Below are 15,915 nucleotides of genomic sequence, written 5' to 3' on the forward strand. Positions count from 1 at the left end.
AAGGATTATTTATGTTAAGATTAGTTATATTTGAGTTAAAATGTTTTAATGAGGGGGTTCATTGAATGATTTAATGTGATAGTCAATGAGGATGCATGAATCCAACCGACTTCCATAACGGTTCCAAAAATCAACCAAGGGTAGAAGAAGTGGAATCGAACAGCCAAATACGACGCCTTCCAACTGACTTTGATCGGAATTCAGCGTGGCCGGTGCAGCAAATCTTCATTGGCCGTAGGTTTAAACCGGAGTTGTTAAAACGCAGCAGATCTGTCTTTCGTTCGTCGACATTATTTTTGGAGAAGAAGCCGTCTCATGTGGGACCCCCTCATGTGTTACCCTAGAGCCCAGAAACCCGATTATGTTAAGCTCAGAACACTGATCTGAAATATTTATTAACAAAAAGAGAAAAGTCCATGAATAATTGTGAAGTGAAACGGTGAGTATCATCCAACCCGGGACACGTGTCGGCCTGTCAGACACCGACTTTATGACGTGGCGCAACAGGAGGGAGACGAACATATTTTTATATATATAGATATAGAGACAAGGATTCAGTATATAAACGCCTTCCTCTCCATCCACCTATTTGCACATCTCATATCTTTCAATAATTAAGTAAAACACACGTCCTAATAAAGTTATAAAGATAAAATGGCGGGAAAAGTGTGTATGGTGATGGCACTTATCATGATAGGGTGTGTTTTACAAGCATGCAATGGAGCCAATGTTGATGAGAGCAAGCCAGCACGAGTTTCAAGACTCGTTTGCTTCACATCCTGTTCCATAGCCTGTGGCAAACAAAACAAGCCTTGTTACGACAAATGCTTGACCAAATGTGGTCTTCCACAACGACCTTCTACACCAACATCACCTTCTACCACCGCTTGATCTGATCTATTTTATTTGTGATTTGTGCCTTACTGCCAATGATGTCATCTATATGCTTTTGTTTTTTTTTTGTTCAAAAATATGCTTTTGTTTATTATGAAAGAAACATTGAGATTTATTTTTTAAACTTTTACCAGACAGATATATATATATCTGGTTTTTATCTTAACATAGACAACCTGGTTAGCTTTTTTCAATTTAAATTTTATAAAATCAATTCAAGAACGGGAAATTCCGACTACAAGTCGACTTGAACAAAATATTATCCAAAACTAAAATGTCCTACCTAGCTTCATTTGACTAACCATTCCGGCACGTTCTGCTATTCTGGATCCTCTAGTAAGCAAGTGGATATTAAGATTTCACAAACTGTACTTCCTAATTCACCTTGTTTCTTTGGATGTTGGAGCTTCCCGACTCGAATCTAGTTTAGCTTGTTTCAGCATAAAACGATCGATGGCTTCTTTTTTAAACAAAACCACTAAATAAACAAATTTTTATTATATTAAGACAACTTTCTTATAATGACACAGTTCTCTGTTATAATACATGTGATCACGATTCAGTTAAAATAAAACGTACAAAAAGCATAAAGTATAGCTTATTATTGAATATACTTATTATTGCAAAAAGCATAGCATTTACTTTATTTTGATTCACACATTATTAAAAGACCGAATCAAATATGCTATAGCTAAATCAGGAAAACACTGACCGTTGTGAAGCTGTTAAGAGATAGGCCTCCATCTTTAGGGTCTAGGAGCATGAACTGCGCCTTAAGGAACACAAGCTCCTCATCAGGTATAGCTTTGGAGAGAGCCTATTCAAAGATTAACAAGTATGTGAGTGTGCCAAGAGAAAAGATCAATGCACTTAATACTAACATCATGAGGGTATACCTTAAGTGCTGATCTTCTGAATGGCGAGGCGCGAATATAATACCTAACCAGCTTGTAAACCGAGAAATCAAGAAGCAAACCAGGGTTTCCATCACGTAACCACAGATGAGCTGCAAACACAGATACATATAAGCAAAGGGAGGCCTACTTATAATGTTCTTGTTTCCATTTCAAGAAGAAGTAACCTAGAGCTTGAGCAGCTGTCATTCGTTTCCTATGATCCTTGTTCAGAAGCCTTTTCACAAAGTCTTTACCAGTAGGAGAAGGCCACGGCAAATCCTCAAAATTAGGGTTTGCTCTAAGCACACAACGGAATATTGCAGATTCAGTTCTTCCACAGAGTAGTATGTAACTTATATCACACAAATGCTCCACATATCTGCTTCAGTGCTGTAAGATCTATGGAGTACTTCAGGTGCAACATAGTACATTGAGTCGTCGATCTGCAAATACAAAAGATGACTAACTCATTAATCATTATAATGTCAAAGCTAAACTTACATTAAATCATATAATAATTAATTACCGTATCTAATGAAATCAGATAAGCCAAAGTCTATGACCTTGAGTACTGCATCCTCGTTTCTGCTGGTGAAGAGAAAGTTCTGGAAAACACATTTGTTTACTACATTTGATTGAAATCTAAGCAGCTTATAGAGGTTGTTTAGCACAAGAAGAGGGACAATTGATTGAAATGTAGACTGTGTACCTCTGGCTTTAGGTCACGGTGCACAACACCTTGGAGATGAAAAAATGCTGTTGCGGATAGAATCTGTACAAGAATACGTTTTGCATCTACTTCAGGGTATTTAACCACCTCTGCAGTAAACACAAGATTTTGATCTCATGTTGAAGAATACGAAAGAATTGACTGCTAAAGATGTACTTACCTGGCCAAGATTCTATCCAGCACAGCCTTCACACAACCTGAAAGCATAAAATAAAAAAAGAAAGATTGTTGAATATTTGAAGTCGACTCATTTAATAAACCTCAATGTTCAAAAAACAGCTAGACGATTATAGAAAAAAGTTTGGACTGTTTTACAACATTGAAAATTGCCACTTAAAAAGAATGCAACTTTCATATTTATACTCAGTAAAGAGAGAGATTATGAGTGAAGTGTGTACTTACTCCATAACTACATAGACGTTATCATCATCCTCATATACATCATAGAACTTTACCATATACTTATGCCCTGGTAAAGCTTTCAGCAACTTCACTTTCCCCAAAAATATTCCTTAATTAACCAATTGTTTGTACGAAAAAAATTTACTCGAAAAATATAACTAAAACATAAGTCTTTGAATTTTTATCTCAATCAAATAGATTACTATTATTGTGTTCTGTTACGACAAGAAACTAATCTCACCTTTTTTTTTTTTTTTGTTACATCTCACTTTTATAAGAATTCCAAAAATCATCATCATCTCCCTCATTTTCGTCGAATTGATCTCCACCGTCCGATCTGACGCCATTCTCAACATCCTCACCGTCCGATTCCTTAACTCCAGCTACTCCATCACCAGCTCGCTCATCAGACTTAGTCTGCTCCTCCTATACACACATTCGAAACGATAGCGTTTGATGTTTAGTTACTTGTAAAGAAAAATTAATCAAACAGATTTTGGCGGCAACTAAAAGAAGAGTCCAACGGAATATAGCCGAATGCTTACATTCTCAGGAACATCACTAGTTGTCTCTGCCTCTTCTCCAGGCTCTTCTTCTTCCTTTGCAGCCGCAGCTTCTTGCTGAAGCTTCTTAAGCACAATATGATAACGAGTAAGATCTACAAGAAAAAACAAAACTTGCTAAGTTCTTCCATGGCACAACCAAGAAACTAAATAAAGAAAGAGAGAGAGAGAGAGAGACAGAAAGGATCTCTCACCTTTGCAGGGAGTTGATAATGCATCATCAATCTTCAATGGATTCTTGCGTTCTTCCAACTTGTATTTCAGTTTGATCTGGTGTAGCGTTCTTCTTTTAGGCAAGAACTGTTGTACCATCGATAGATTGATCCCAAACGCTTGAATTCCCTCGTAGAAGACCTGTGTCTCCTGTTTTGACCATCGAGTTCTGGGTGTCTTTTTCATGTACGTTTGATAGTTAACCGGTGAGTCCGGTTTAACTTGTACGTGATTTTCTCCTTCCTCCATACCAAACTCGTCTTGTGCGTCAAAACCTTGTGAATAATACTGGTTATCCCAAGATGCGTTTGTATTATTACTGCACCATTAACACAAAGTCCGTTAGATAAAGAAAAACAAACTAAAAAGAAAACCTCTTTTGACATGAATATATAGTGTAGTAGTACCTTTCTTGGGTCGGCGGCACAACAGGAGCTCCCTTTGCTTCTTTTTTCTGTATGTTGAACGTCAAGGAAAAAGCTTAGGATCCAGGAGGATACGCCACACAGCTCAAACGAAACTATAAATAAATAAAAGAGTGGGTTTCTTACCTCCAGCGATTCTCTATATGCAACAAGGCGAAGCATATCTCTAATAGGCAGATGTTTGATATCATCATCCGGAGTTTCAAGCAATTCCTTCTCCACTAAACCACCACGCAACAAAAAAAACATGAATATATATAGTTGGTCAGATGCTAGATGATAATTTCAGTTGAAAAGAATCATTATGTTCAGCTCTACGTTACATGTGTTTTTCTGCCGACGACTCGAATGCTTCAACTTCTTCTTCCCAGGAGACTTATTTGCTTCTTCTTCATTAGTAGTGGCTTTCTTCTTTCGACCTCTCTTCTTTTCTCCCTTTTTGTCAGTACGTGTTTCCGCTTCATTAAACTGCGTTTCTCCTTGTCCCATAACAGTATCGTTATTACTAGGTGAGACAACACGATGCTCTTGTTCCAGTACGTCAGGAGCCTGATCAAATATAAAAATCAGAACCAAAAACATATAGTATATCCAAACTTAACAACACAGTAAGAGAGAGCAAATATTCTTACCGATTCTTTATGAACTTGTGGAATATTATGTTCTTCTTCTTGATACTCCCCATAAAATGCAGTATTGGTGCATTCATCGTTTCTTGATTCCTCATTGACCATACACTCAGACTGATTAGCACCAGTTGTATCATCAACAGAGTAATGAGACCCAGGTTCTTCTTCAATCACAGTGTCAAGCAATCTAGGCTTCGGCTGAAACTTTCCACTATGTTGCTCCTCTACACACGTACAACATTACACCCCAATTACTAGATATATATTAAAGAGAATCAAATAGATGAATGACAAATAATCAGTGCTGAAAAGATTACCATAAGCACTGGTGATGCCTTCCTCCTGCACAATATCAAGAGTCTCCATGTTCCAATGGCATTCTACTTCTCCCTGTATCAAAACATTAAAACCCTGCAAAATCAGTTTTATATTTAAAAGTAAAGTAATTGAAACATCGGGTTAGAAAGAGAGCATCCACACATACTTCCGTTTGCATCCTTTGAGTTTGAGCATTAATAACTTCATCTGTTTCGCTAGTAACAAAATCTCCAAACGTTGCAGAATCTTGTCTTCTGGGATCATCAGGGAATGCAAGTTCTGCCTCTGTGCCCTCATCACATTTTTGTCCCTCTGAATTTAATTTAGAACAAGCATGAAGAACATATGCCACTCCTGTGGCATTCTAAAAGAAACAAAAGAATGTTATTATTGCTCAAATTCAAAGGATGCAAACAGAAGTATGGGTGGATGCTCTCTTTCTAACATCTTTTACTTTTAAATATAAAAGTGTACTAATCGAAAAAACATGTCTTAAGAGCATCTCCAATGGTGCTATATTTTCCCACTTTTTGCTTCATTTTTCACTCCATTGGTCCTTCATTTCTTCAAGTTTTGAAGAATTGAACAGTATTTCTTAAAATTTGAAAAAATACTGTTCAGTTCTTCATTTTTTGAATATGAACTCTTTTATTTACAAACTATCCATAACTTTTATTTATTGTTACTTTTTTACTTAAACAAATTAAAAGCGCTAATGTCATCCAATTAATTTCAAATTTTACATAATTACTTTTATTTAATTGAATATTAATAACGAAGAATATGAAATTATTGATTTCTAAGAATTTTATGTTCGTTTTAGAAGAATTTATAATAAAATAAGTTCATTTTTTGTTTTAAAATACATTTTTAATCACTTAAGAAATATATGTATTTAGTGCTTTTTATAAAATCTTTTGTTTATTTATTTATGTTATGTGTAATAGTTGTATTATATAATAATTATTAATTTATAATAAATAGTAATTGGGTTGAATTAATGTTAAACCAAAACAGATGGGTAAAATTAGTATAATAGATCAATCTCTCCTGAGATGAGAGGTGAGAATATATATATCATGAGAGGAAACGAACCTTCTTCTTCTGCTTTCCACCTCCGGATTTCGCCGGCTTTGACGATGGTGGCAGAACCTTGTCCTTCTTCGGCGCCTGTAATAAAAAATACGAAATAAATGTTAAGACTAGAGAAAGAAGAAACATAGATCTGCTTAAAGAGGGAGATACCATACGGAGACGGAGTAGCGAACGGCGAATTAGAGGGAAGGAGGAGGCTAAAGGTTGAGATCGAATTATGCTCTTATAATCTCTAGGGTTTCTGAGGTGCCAGTTATTTTAAAAGCCCATATGATGATGTTTTCGGTTTAACTGAGGCCCATATAAACTATAATGATCGATTTTGTCTCTATATTTCTATGCTATTATTAGCCAAGTGTCGTAAATAGAGACAAAGAGGGAATTAGTTGTTCTTATTCATAACATAACGTGCACTTTATATATAGGGAATTACAAGATGTATAGACCGTCATAGATAAATGTAAATATTACAAATGCTAAACCAATAAGGAAAAGGAAATTCTAATCATATAAGGAAAATGAAATCCATGAGAAAAGGAAAAGTCTAAACTGCATTTGGTTATGGCATTCACTTAAACGGTTCATAACACTCTCCCTTGAATGTTATAATCATTAAGAGCTCGTAATACGTTTTGGATGTTGCCTCATTAAAACTTTACCAGTAAAACCCAAAGGGATAAAACCATGGTTAATGAAAAAAAGTAGAACACGTATTATTCTCCCTGATTTGTACTTCACTGAAGGTCTTTCAGTCGACGCATCCCAATCTGATGCGTAAAATTTTTGAATGTAGAGGTCGGAAGTGACTTAGTGAATAGGTCGGCTGAATTGTCACTTGAACGAACTTGTAGCACTTGGACCTCGCCGGCAGATTTGACACTCCTCACGGAAACTTGAATATCTTGATGACCGTAGGACCAAATGACTTCGAAACACTTGGAAATCGAAGCTAACATCCATGTATAACTTCAGGTACACGTCTAGATCTTGGAAGATGGGAATATCTAGCAATATGTGGGATATCGGTCGAAATTGGGTATTCTGAGACAGATTGTACATGTCTCACAAAAACAGTCATATCTCAAGTTATATCATCTGGAATGACTTGATTCAAATTGGAGATGAAAGTAGACTCAAAGATCTTTCTTTGGACGTCAAGTCCATATTTTAATTCCAACTAAAAGGTCTCTTTTGATTGCTAGAAGGTCTCTTTTGATTTGCAAACATTTGACCTTCGTTTCTGTCCCGCAAATGGAATGTGTTTATACCTTGATTCCTTTTAAAGTATGACTGATCTTTGATCATTCTCTTCTCTGTCTCAAAAATACATTAGAAGATTGATATCTTTATCACTTAAGTGATAACGTTCCTCTTTAGGTATCTATCATTAAGTGTTCTTTGTTGCCTCGTTAAAACCTTGACATGGAAAACCCAATGGAACAAAAACATGATAAGGAAAAAGAGTACAACTACGAAACATCATCATATTTCTCCCCCTGGAAGCATCATCCTAGGGAGATGTATTCTCATCATATATATAATCCTTTTAGGAATTGCTATAAGAATATTCTTAGAGAATAAACTTGTTTGATTGTGAGATAATTTCTTAGACCATTGGATTCTTACCCATAACATTACTTTCACACAAGATCATATATTGGTCTATTTGGAATCCATGTCCAAATTTCCTTTTTATAGACAATCTTCTAAATATGTATATTGTACATACGAGTTATTCCCCCTCTTCTTATAAAATTAAATAGTATGATCCTTCATCTTATCACATCTTTCAATAATGAAAGAGATCTGTAAATTTTCCAATTTCATGGTACTTCATGAGTAAGAATTATTTCTTTTATATACTCAAAATACTATCACGGTAATGTTCTCGAGAACTAGTATTTACTGATTTTAGCAATCCAAATTCTTAGGAGTTTACTGCTTCTTGCAGTTTATATTATTTTGAATCATTGACATCATTGTCATTTTCCAGTGGCTTTCAATTCTTGCCAGACTATAGAAACTTGAAAGTTGATGCTTCCACCACATGATGATGTGTTTCTTATAGCAATTTCAGGTCTTTGTGAGAAATTTTGTGCAGTTACTCTTTTGCACCTCACAATTTTTTTTTTCATCATTTCGTTGATTCTTTCACATAAGATCCATTTATATGCCACTGGTTTTACACCTTCAAGTGTATGGACTACTTGTCCAAATACTCTCTCTTTCCAAGAGATCTGCATCTATTGATTCTTTTCATTTTCGGTCATTTATCATATTGTGTACACTTTTCAATAGATGGTTTATAATCCTCATTCTCATCAACTGCTACATTGCATGCATAAATATTTAACGACGTCGATTTGATATCGGTTCCATATTGTTCAAGACATGACATATCTATTTGAGATTTCTTTATTCTCAGGTACCTGAATTTCTTTCATGTCATGTTTTCTATCTCTTCTTGAGATTCTTAATATTTCATTTCTCGATTCTGCCATTCTCATTCATGCTCCTTTTTTCGAGGATTGTTATATTTGGAACCGATAGGTCTATCACGCTTCAGGAGATCTTTAGACTCATTAGCAGTTTGAAATTGTCCTTCTGGAACATCTATATTAACAGGAGCATTTACTTGTGACTTAATCACTTTCTTAGGGTCAGTTAACGAGTCTTGCAACTCATATGTTAATCTTTGTAATAGAATTATCTCTATACATTCATTTTAGACTTCTATCCGCGCTCTTTAATCCGAGGATCAATGATAATTCATTTCAACACGTTAATTCTCCAGCTGATTATTTTCTTCCCCTAATGTTGGATATACTAACTTTGAGTCTTTAAATAAATCGTGTAAAATCTTCTAGATTTTATCATCAGTGGAGATTATATCCAACATATTCATAACCTCCTTTGAGGTCCCATCTTTTATTGATGTGGTGGAGCAACTACAACTTATCCAAATTTTCTAGATGGGGATCTTTGGTTTCTGACCCAAAACCAATTTGATGGGGAGAGTTCTTAATTACTCTTTGGCATTATGTGAATCAATGTTATTGCATCTTACGTATAAACATTAGATACAATATGTTGTGGATCTTGACAAGGATACATGCGACCTTCTTATCGATGCATTAATTATAAACATGTGGTGGATGATCAGTCCACCAGTGGGTGATCAAGCCCACAACATCTCCTTGTATAAATAGACTCCAAATCTTTTGATTGGTGAAAACCGTATTCTAATATTGCCTTATAAACAAGCAGCATATAGAAGATCATTCGTAAGAATCTTCTGGTTCTTCAATGAATGTCTATATGATTTTCTTTCGCATTATTAATAAACAGGGATGATATAACCGGCTTGCCAAACATTACACGTTCAGTAAACTTCTGGTTTACTATTACATTTATCTCCATTTTCTAATCATTGTGTAGTACAATACAATAGTGCCTTGGGTAATACTTGTGATTGAAAGTATTCAACATTTTCCTTTACTTATTGTCTCAACATTGTTAGATGTAAAATCCCTTGGTTTTATTTTATAAATGATTCCCCAAGTCTATTTTCAGTATGAACATACTTCTGGATGTTCCACTTACTAGGGATGTGAGATTCTCTAATTCTCCCCCTCGAGATGATAACACTACATTTTTGTCAATCTCGAATAGAATCTCAACTGAAAATCAACAACATACCCAACTTAAGGTCATGTGTTATATCTTAGATCCTTTTGATCTTTGAGACTTGGGAAAGTATAAGTTTCGTTCCCATAGGCATACATGTATCTGCTCTTCTAGAGCTTACAATAATCTTGATACTACAAGACATTGTACTCACAATAATTTTCTTTCATCTTTAGATGATTGAATCATATCTCTTTTTTTATTACCATCTTTATTATCTCAAATTCAAGTGAGAGTATGAGTTCGAAAAGGAAACTCTTTGGATCTTGACCTTATTTATATCCACATTCGCGTCTACAATCACTTTTGTAGCCACTTCTTCGGACAATAATGAGGTATTTCCATTCTCAATATATAATATCACATTCATTTTTGAGAATGGATCATAATCAAGTAAACATGATTTATTTTCTGTTTTCAACAGCTCTTATTGCTCAACCAAGTTGAGAGAAATTATAAACTCACGTACTGTTCATCATATTGTGTCTCCAAGACAACAATAGTTGCATAAAGTATAGAGTATGTTTTCTTTAATATCTCTATGTCAGTACTCACTTGGAGACTTTAAGTCTTGTAATCTTTCTTTATGATACCTTCAAAGAGCTTGTGGAGCTATTTGGTCAAGCACTTGATATGAAAAACCCTCATGGAAACGATGGTAAGACGATATGATCATAAAATTATCCAAACTATTTATTATATAAATAAAAATTTAAATAATTTATTCAACCATTACCATTCACTAGCTCATTACTATCGTATCATTAAATTAAAATCGGTTAATCTTATATATATGAGCTGAATGATAAATACTTATCTCGAAAACGAAGAAGTGAGAGGAGACCGAACATCTGGTAAACATGGTTTGTGGAGATAGAAACCATCCAAGCAAAATCGAACATCTAGCATGGAATACTTAAAAATTTTGCTCATGGAAACATGGCTTTTATATTAGTAACACATCAATATTCAATACCAACATAAACTTTACACTGAAGAATATATATTATGCAAACATAGCTATTATAGCATAGATATGATACTGAAAACAAGGCTATTATGAACCGATTATTCACTAAACCAGCTTAAACAAACCAAACTAATAAAGTAAAAGTCAATCTTTCAGTTAAGCTTGATGTTTACCAACTCAACTTTCAATGAATACTAGATTCGGATCCGCACAACCGTGCGGGTATTAATTTTCATGTTTATATATATTTTACATAATTAGAATATATTTTTAAAGTTACTTATATATTTAAATGTTTATATATAATTATTTTAAATATAACAATTTGATAGATTTCATGCTGTAAGTTAATTGATTATTTCAAATCATCACATATATTGGTATTTTTTATTATATATATTTTAAAATTATTTTTTATTCAATTATTAGGATCCTGATCCGTAATTCAAAGCGCTAGATTTCCTTTATCAAATTTTTTTTATGTTTATTCATTTAGGATAATAATAACTATATATATATATATATATATATAAAAAGGTTTAAGATAAGTTAATTTTATACATGAATTATCTAATTTACTAATGTTAAACCGTTCTACAAACATATTATATTTCTAGCATAAATTTTTAATGTTTGTGAAAATAAAATATATTAATTTATCAGTTTAAAATAATTTTATCATATTTAGTTAAATACAATGTTATTTTAAAATGATAGATATAACTATAAAATAGTAAAATTTGATATATTTTTTCATTTTATAAAAAATAAAAGAGTATATATATATATATATATATATATATATACATAAATTTATTTCTAGTTTTACATGTTATGTTAATTGCTTTAATAAAGTTTCAAAAGCATATGTCCTATAAATTTTATCGGTGAATTACACTAAAAACTTATAAAAAGTCACCATATAGTTTGATAATTTTTAATGACCATATTTAAAAAAAAAAACATATTTAGTGTAATTACAAATAAGCAGACAATTTATAAAAAAAAATTAATTTATTTTTTTATAGTTTTTTGCTGACTTTTATTTATTTTTAAATATGTGATTATTTATAAATATTTTAAAAAAAAATTATTTCTTTTTGAATATTTGTATTTTGGTTAATTTTTTGTTTAATTTCAAATATATACTTATTTTATATATCAAGTTAATTATTTTTAATAAAATAATCTTTTTATTTACTTTATAAAATTAAAATGCTGATTTTTATATTATTATAATGATATTTTTAAATTCTATGTGAACACTTAAATAATATACATCCTCAATTTTGAAATCATATGTTATTTAGATTAATATGTAATGAAAAAATGATTTAGATTTATATTATTTTTTTTATTTGAAATTCTTATATTTTTAAGATTATTTTTGTTACTTAATTTTATGTTGATCTTCCAAACATTTATTTTTTATAATAAACTGATTCTTTTAGTTATTTGGCAGTTTTGTTTACTAACTTTATTATTGATATTGTTTTGAAAGAAATAGCTTCCATTTTGAAATCATATTTTGTTAGATTCATATGTAATGAAAAGTGCTTTAGATTTATATTATTTTTATTATTTGAAATTCTTGTATTCTTTAAGATTTGTTTTGTTAGTTAATTTTATGTTGGTCTTTCAAATGTTTACTTTATATATCAAATTGATTCTTTTAATAATTTTGTCTTTTCACTAAATTGAATAGTAGTTTCCTTTTTATTTTGGAATAAACATTTTTTGAAAATCTTGAAATTTTTAAAATAATAATTAAAATGATAATTTGACATATTTTGGTGCTTTAAAATAATATGTGGATATTCTCAACGATTTATTGCATCAAATTACATATAGTACATATTTTTGTTGAATATTTTCAGCAGTATATAACCTAAATTTTGTAAATCATGTGTATTAGATTTATATAGTTATAATTTTTTGAATGTATTGCATTTTTAAAATAACTATTATATTATTTTTTATATTTATGTTAATTTTTGAAACTTTATTTTATATAATATAGATTTGTACATGATGTTTTTAATTTTGTAAGTTTAACGTATTTGATAATTATATATATTTTATTTTGAAATATTTTTTTTTGTAATATTAACATTATGAGAAATACCAAATTAAAAACGATTTGGTATATTTTTGGTGCTTTAAAATAATATGTGAACATTCTCAATAATTTATAATATCAACTTATACATAATATATGTTATTTTGAATATTTTCAATAGTATATAACTTAAATTTGAAAATCATGAATTTAATTTTAGATTTATATAGTTATACTTGTTTGAAAGTATTGTATTTTTAAATTAATTATTATTTTTGCTATTCATTTTTTAATTTTTGAAAAATATTAAACATTTTGTTAACTTAATATAGTATTTATATTTTTTGTAAATTTACCTTATTTGATATTGATTTATATTTTAGTTTGAAATAAAAAATTTTTTGGTAATATTAACATTTTTAAAAATAGTAAACTTAAATAATGATTTGTCATAATACAATTAGTCGTTTAAATCCTACGTGGACGCCTTCAATGGCATATAGCCTCAATTTTTATATCGTATAGACTATATTTTATACTCGCGTTACGCGCGAGTTTGTTTTCACATTTTAGTTTAAATTTTAAATTTACAAAATATATTAATTTATATAATCTTTATTTCTATGAAAATATTTGAAATATGATGTTTTTTGTTTTTTTTCTACTTATATTTGTGTATACAATTCTTTTCTTTAGTTTGTTTTCCATTGAGTATCTATCTATCTATAATTTATGTTTACACATAATTATATTATTTACGAAAAGTTTTACTTTTTAATTATTAGATAGATTTCTCAATACATATAAACACAACTTTACTATTTTAAATATTTTCATTATACATTTTACCTATTGTAGAACCTAAAATCTAAACAAAGTATTTGATAGTGATCGGGGTTTTATCTAGGGAAGACAAATGATGTAGGCAACGATATCTTTAGAACACAACGATGTTAAATAGTTTTCAGTAGACGAAAATAGACTTTATTGATGAATAAGATCAAATACAATGGATTGAACTAGATCGATTGATACAAACGAGATCGGTAAAGAAATAATCTAAAAGTGGGAAGACAACAAGATCGGTGTAAGTGTATAGCTCTCTCTAGGGTTTTCAACGTATCTCCTTTTGTTTCCATTCCTCTTCCTTTATAGTAAGCTGAATTCGAGACCTCTGTGGTAGCTCTGCGATCTCAGCTTCTTGTTGCACGATCTCGGTGACTCTTTCTCGAGCTCGTATTCTTGCTACGGGCTCCGGCCCTTTAAGACCCATGCCTTTGATCGCGGCTCACCTCTTTTGATTTGATCGAAAAGGAAATGGAGCGGTTGTTTTCTGACCCGGGTCTTCTCGTTTGATAACCGATATCGCTCGGATTCAGTTTTAATGATCATTTTCGAAAAAGCCGTTCGTTGGCGTGTTTTTTATTATTATTATTTTTATCGGTAACGGCTACTTTAGCCGCCGCTAAGGTATAGGCTAGGTCATAATTGCTTTTCTCGATAGCGATGATAGAGCCGTTAAGGCGGCTTATATATACGTAGAGGGTCTTCTTTTTATCTCACCTCCGCTTCTTCTTTCTCGTCTCTTTCTCCTTTGCTCTAAATCTTTATGTTCTTTGAGCTTAAGATGTGTTCGTCTTTCAATTTCCCTCATCCGACTACTACAGCCGATGATCTGTATGGGGTTGACCGTTCCGTCGTACTCGACTTGGTCGGCACGCATGAGACTCCCGAAACCGTGAGAGAAGGCTACTACGGAGCCTATCTTTCCTTCTTTCATTCCTGCGGTCTTACCTTCCCGATCCCGGAGCAAATACTCGAGGTCCTGGCGGAGCTAAGGTTATCGCTTACCCAGCTTCTCCCGAATTTTCTTAGACATCTTGTCGCCTTCTTGGTTAAGGCTAGAGAGGAGGGTCTTGCTTTTGGTCTTAGCGAGTTTCGTCAGCTCGTTCTGGTGGAGCGGAATAAGCAGAACCCTGGTACTTTCCTCGTGTCTCCGCGCCCAGGTCGCCACGTCATTGAGGACATCCCTTATCGCGACGAGAAGTGTCGCGAGCAATTTTTTGCTTTCAAGATGGATCGAGCGTCTATGGGTGACTTCGACTTCTCCCAGCTTCCCCGGCGTTGGGCCGAGAATATCGGTTAGCTTTCTTTTGCCTATGTGTTGATGATTTCTTCGTTTAAGGAGTCGAAGACTAAAACTTTCGTTTATTTTCGTTTGATTCAATTTCTTCTGGAAGCTCTTCAATGTCAGATGAGATCCGCGATCTGTTGAGGGTCCTTCGGAGAGGTCGTTCGAACTGGTCTACTTTTGATCGAACTTGGATTCAAACTGCCTTCGCCTTGCCGGCAGGGACCGGCAGAGCTCCTTTGGTCAAGGAGTTTGAAGACGAGGCCGAACACTCCCAGGAGGTCGTAGCGACTCCTTCTGTTCAGACCCAGTCTTCAGATCGGCTAACCAGACAGCTTGTGAGGAGATCGTCGTTTCAAACTTCTGGGTTTGCATCGAGGGGTCGGGCTTCCGGAAAATCTCCCTTGATCTCGATTCATGATTCCGACGACGAAGATGTTTCAGGAGTGACTCGACCTCCTGTCTCGTTGAGTCTTAGCTCAGAAGACGAGACCGTGGCGGCGACTGGTAAGTGGCGTCGGTCATCGGAAGGTGCCTTGCCCGGTCCGTATCATCCTATCTTTGTTTCTGAGGGAGATGGTTCTTCGTTTGCGGCCCAAAGCGACTTAATTTCCCTCGCTGGTCACATGAGGTCCGCGGGTTGTCGTCTCCTATCTCTCGCTTCCTCAGTCGCGAGGAAAGCCTACGCCAAGGTTGTTGTGGCGAGCTCTACTTGAAAAGCTGTTTTGTGGTATTTGCTCATTTCCATTTCTTCTCAGGTGATGGAAGCTTTTAATGAGTATGTCGTGACGATGGAGGATCATGTCGTGGCTTCTCGGAACGACAAGGAAATCGAGAGTATTGGTTTTAAGATCAAGAGGCTTTCGAAGGAGCTCGAAGCCACCAAGAGAGAAGGGAAGAAGG

At 33.3% G+C, this 15,915-nt stretch overlaps 3 protein-coding genes across 3 annotated transcripts; 1 reads left to right on the plus strand and 2 right to left on the minus strand.

Moving 5' to 3' along the window:
• Positions 1 to 56: 56 nt before the first annotated feature.
• On the plus strand, positions 57 to 975 carry LOC106320861. Its single transcript, XM_013759212.1, has one exon. The coding sequence runs from the start codon at positions 655 to 657 to the stop codon at positions 889 to 891; it is 237 nt and encodes a 78-aa protein (XP_013614666.1). The 5' UTR covers positions 57 to 654; the 3' UTR covers positions 892 to 975.
• A 610-nt stretch (positions 976 to 1,585) lies between these two features.
• Positions 1,586 to 2,978, minus strand: LOC106320863 (CDPK-related kinase 4-like). Its single transcript, XM_013759214.1, has 7 exons — positions 2,923 to 2,978; positions 2,681 to 2,706; positions 2,500 to 2,609; positions 2,166 to 2,233; positions 1,976 to 2,088; positions 1,791 to 1,900; positions 1,586 to 1,711 (listed from the first exon to the last, which is right to left on the minus strand). Exons 1-7 carry the CDS (start codon positions 2,976 to 2,978, stop codon positions 1,586 to 1,588), a joined length of 609 nt encoding a protein of 202 aa, XP_013614668.1.
• A 97-nt stretch (positions 2,979 to 3,075) lies between these two features.
• LOC106320864 lies at positions 3,076 to 14,154 on the minus strand. The gene is made up of 12 exons (XM_013759215.1): positions 14,054 to 14,154; positions 6,316 to 6,362; positions 6,166 to 6,240; positions 5,237 to 5,424; positions 5,070 to 5,142; positions 4,756 to 4,976; positions 4,447 to 4,672; positions 4,250 to 4,344; positions 4,106 to 4,152; positions 3,680 to 4,017; positions 3,468 to 3,580; positions 3,076 to 3,348 (listed from the first exon to the last, which is right to left on the minus strand). Exons 1-12 carry the CDS (start codon positions 14,152 to 14,154, stop codon positions 3,181 to 3,183), a joined length of 1,692 nt encoding a protein of 563 aa, XP_013614669.1. The 3' UTR covers positions 3,076 to 3,180.
• Positions 14,155 to 15,915: the final 1,761 nt, after the last annotated feature.

Source organism: Brassica oleracea, unplaced genomic scaffold (assembly GCF_000695525.1).
Source record: "Brassica oleracea var. oleracea cultivar TO1000 unplaced genomic scaffold, BOL UnpScaffold01097, whole genome shotgun sequence".
NCBI lineage: Eukaryota > Viridiplantae > Streptophyta > Magnoliopsida > Brassicales > Brassicaceae > Brassica > Brassica oleracea.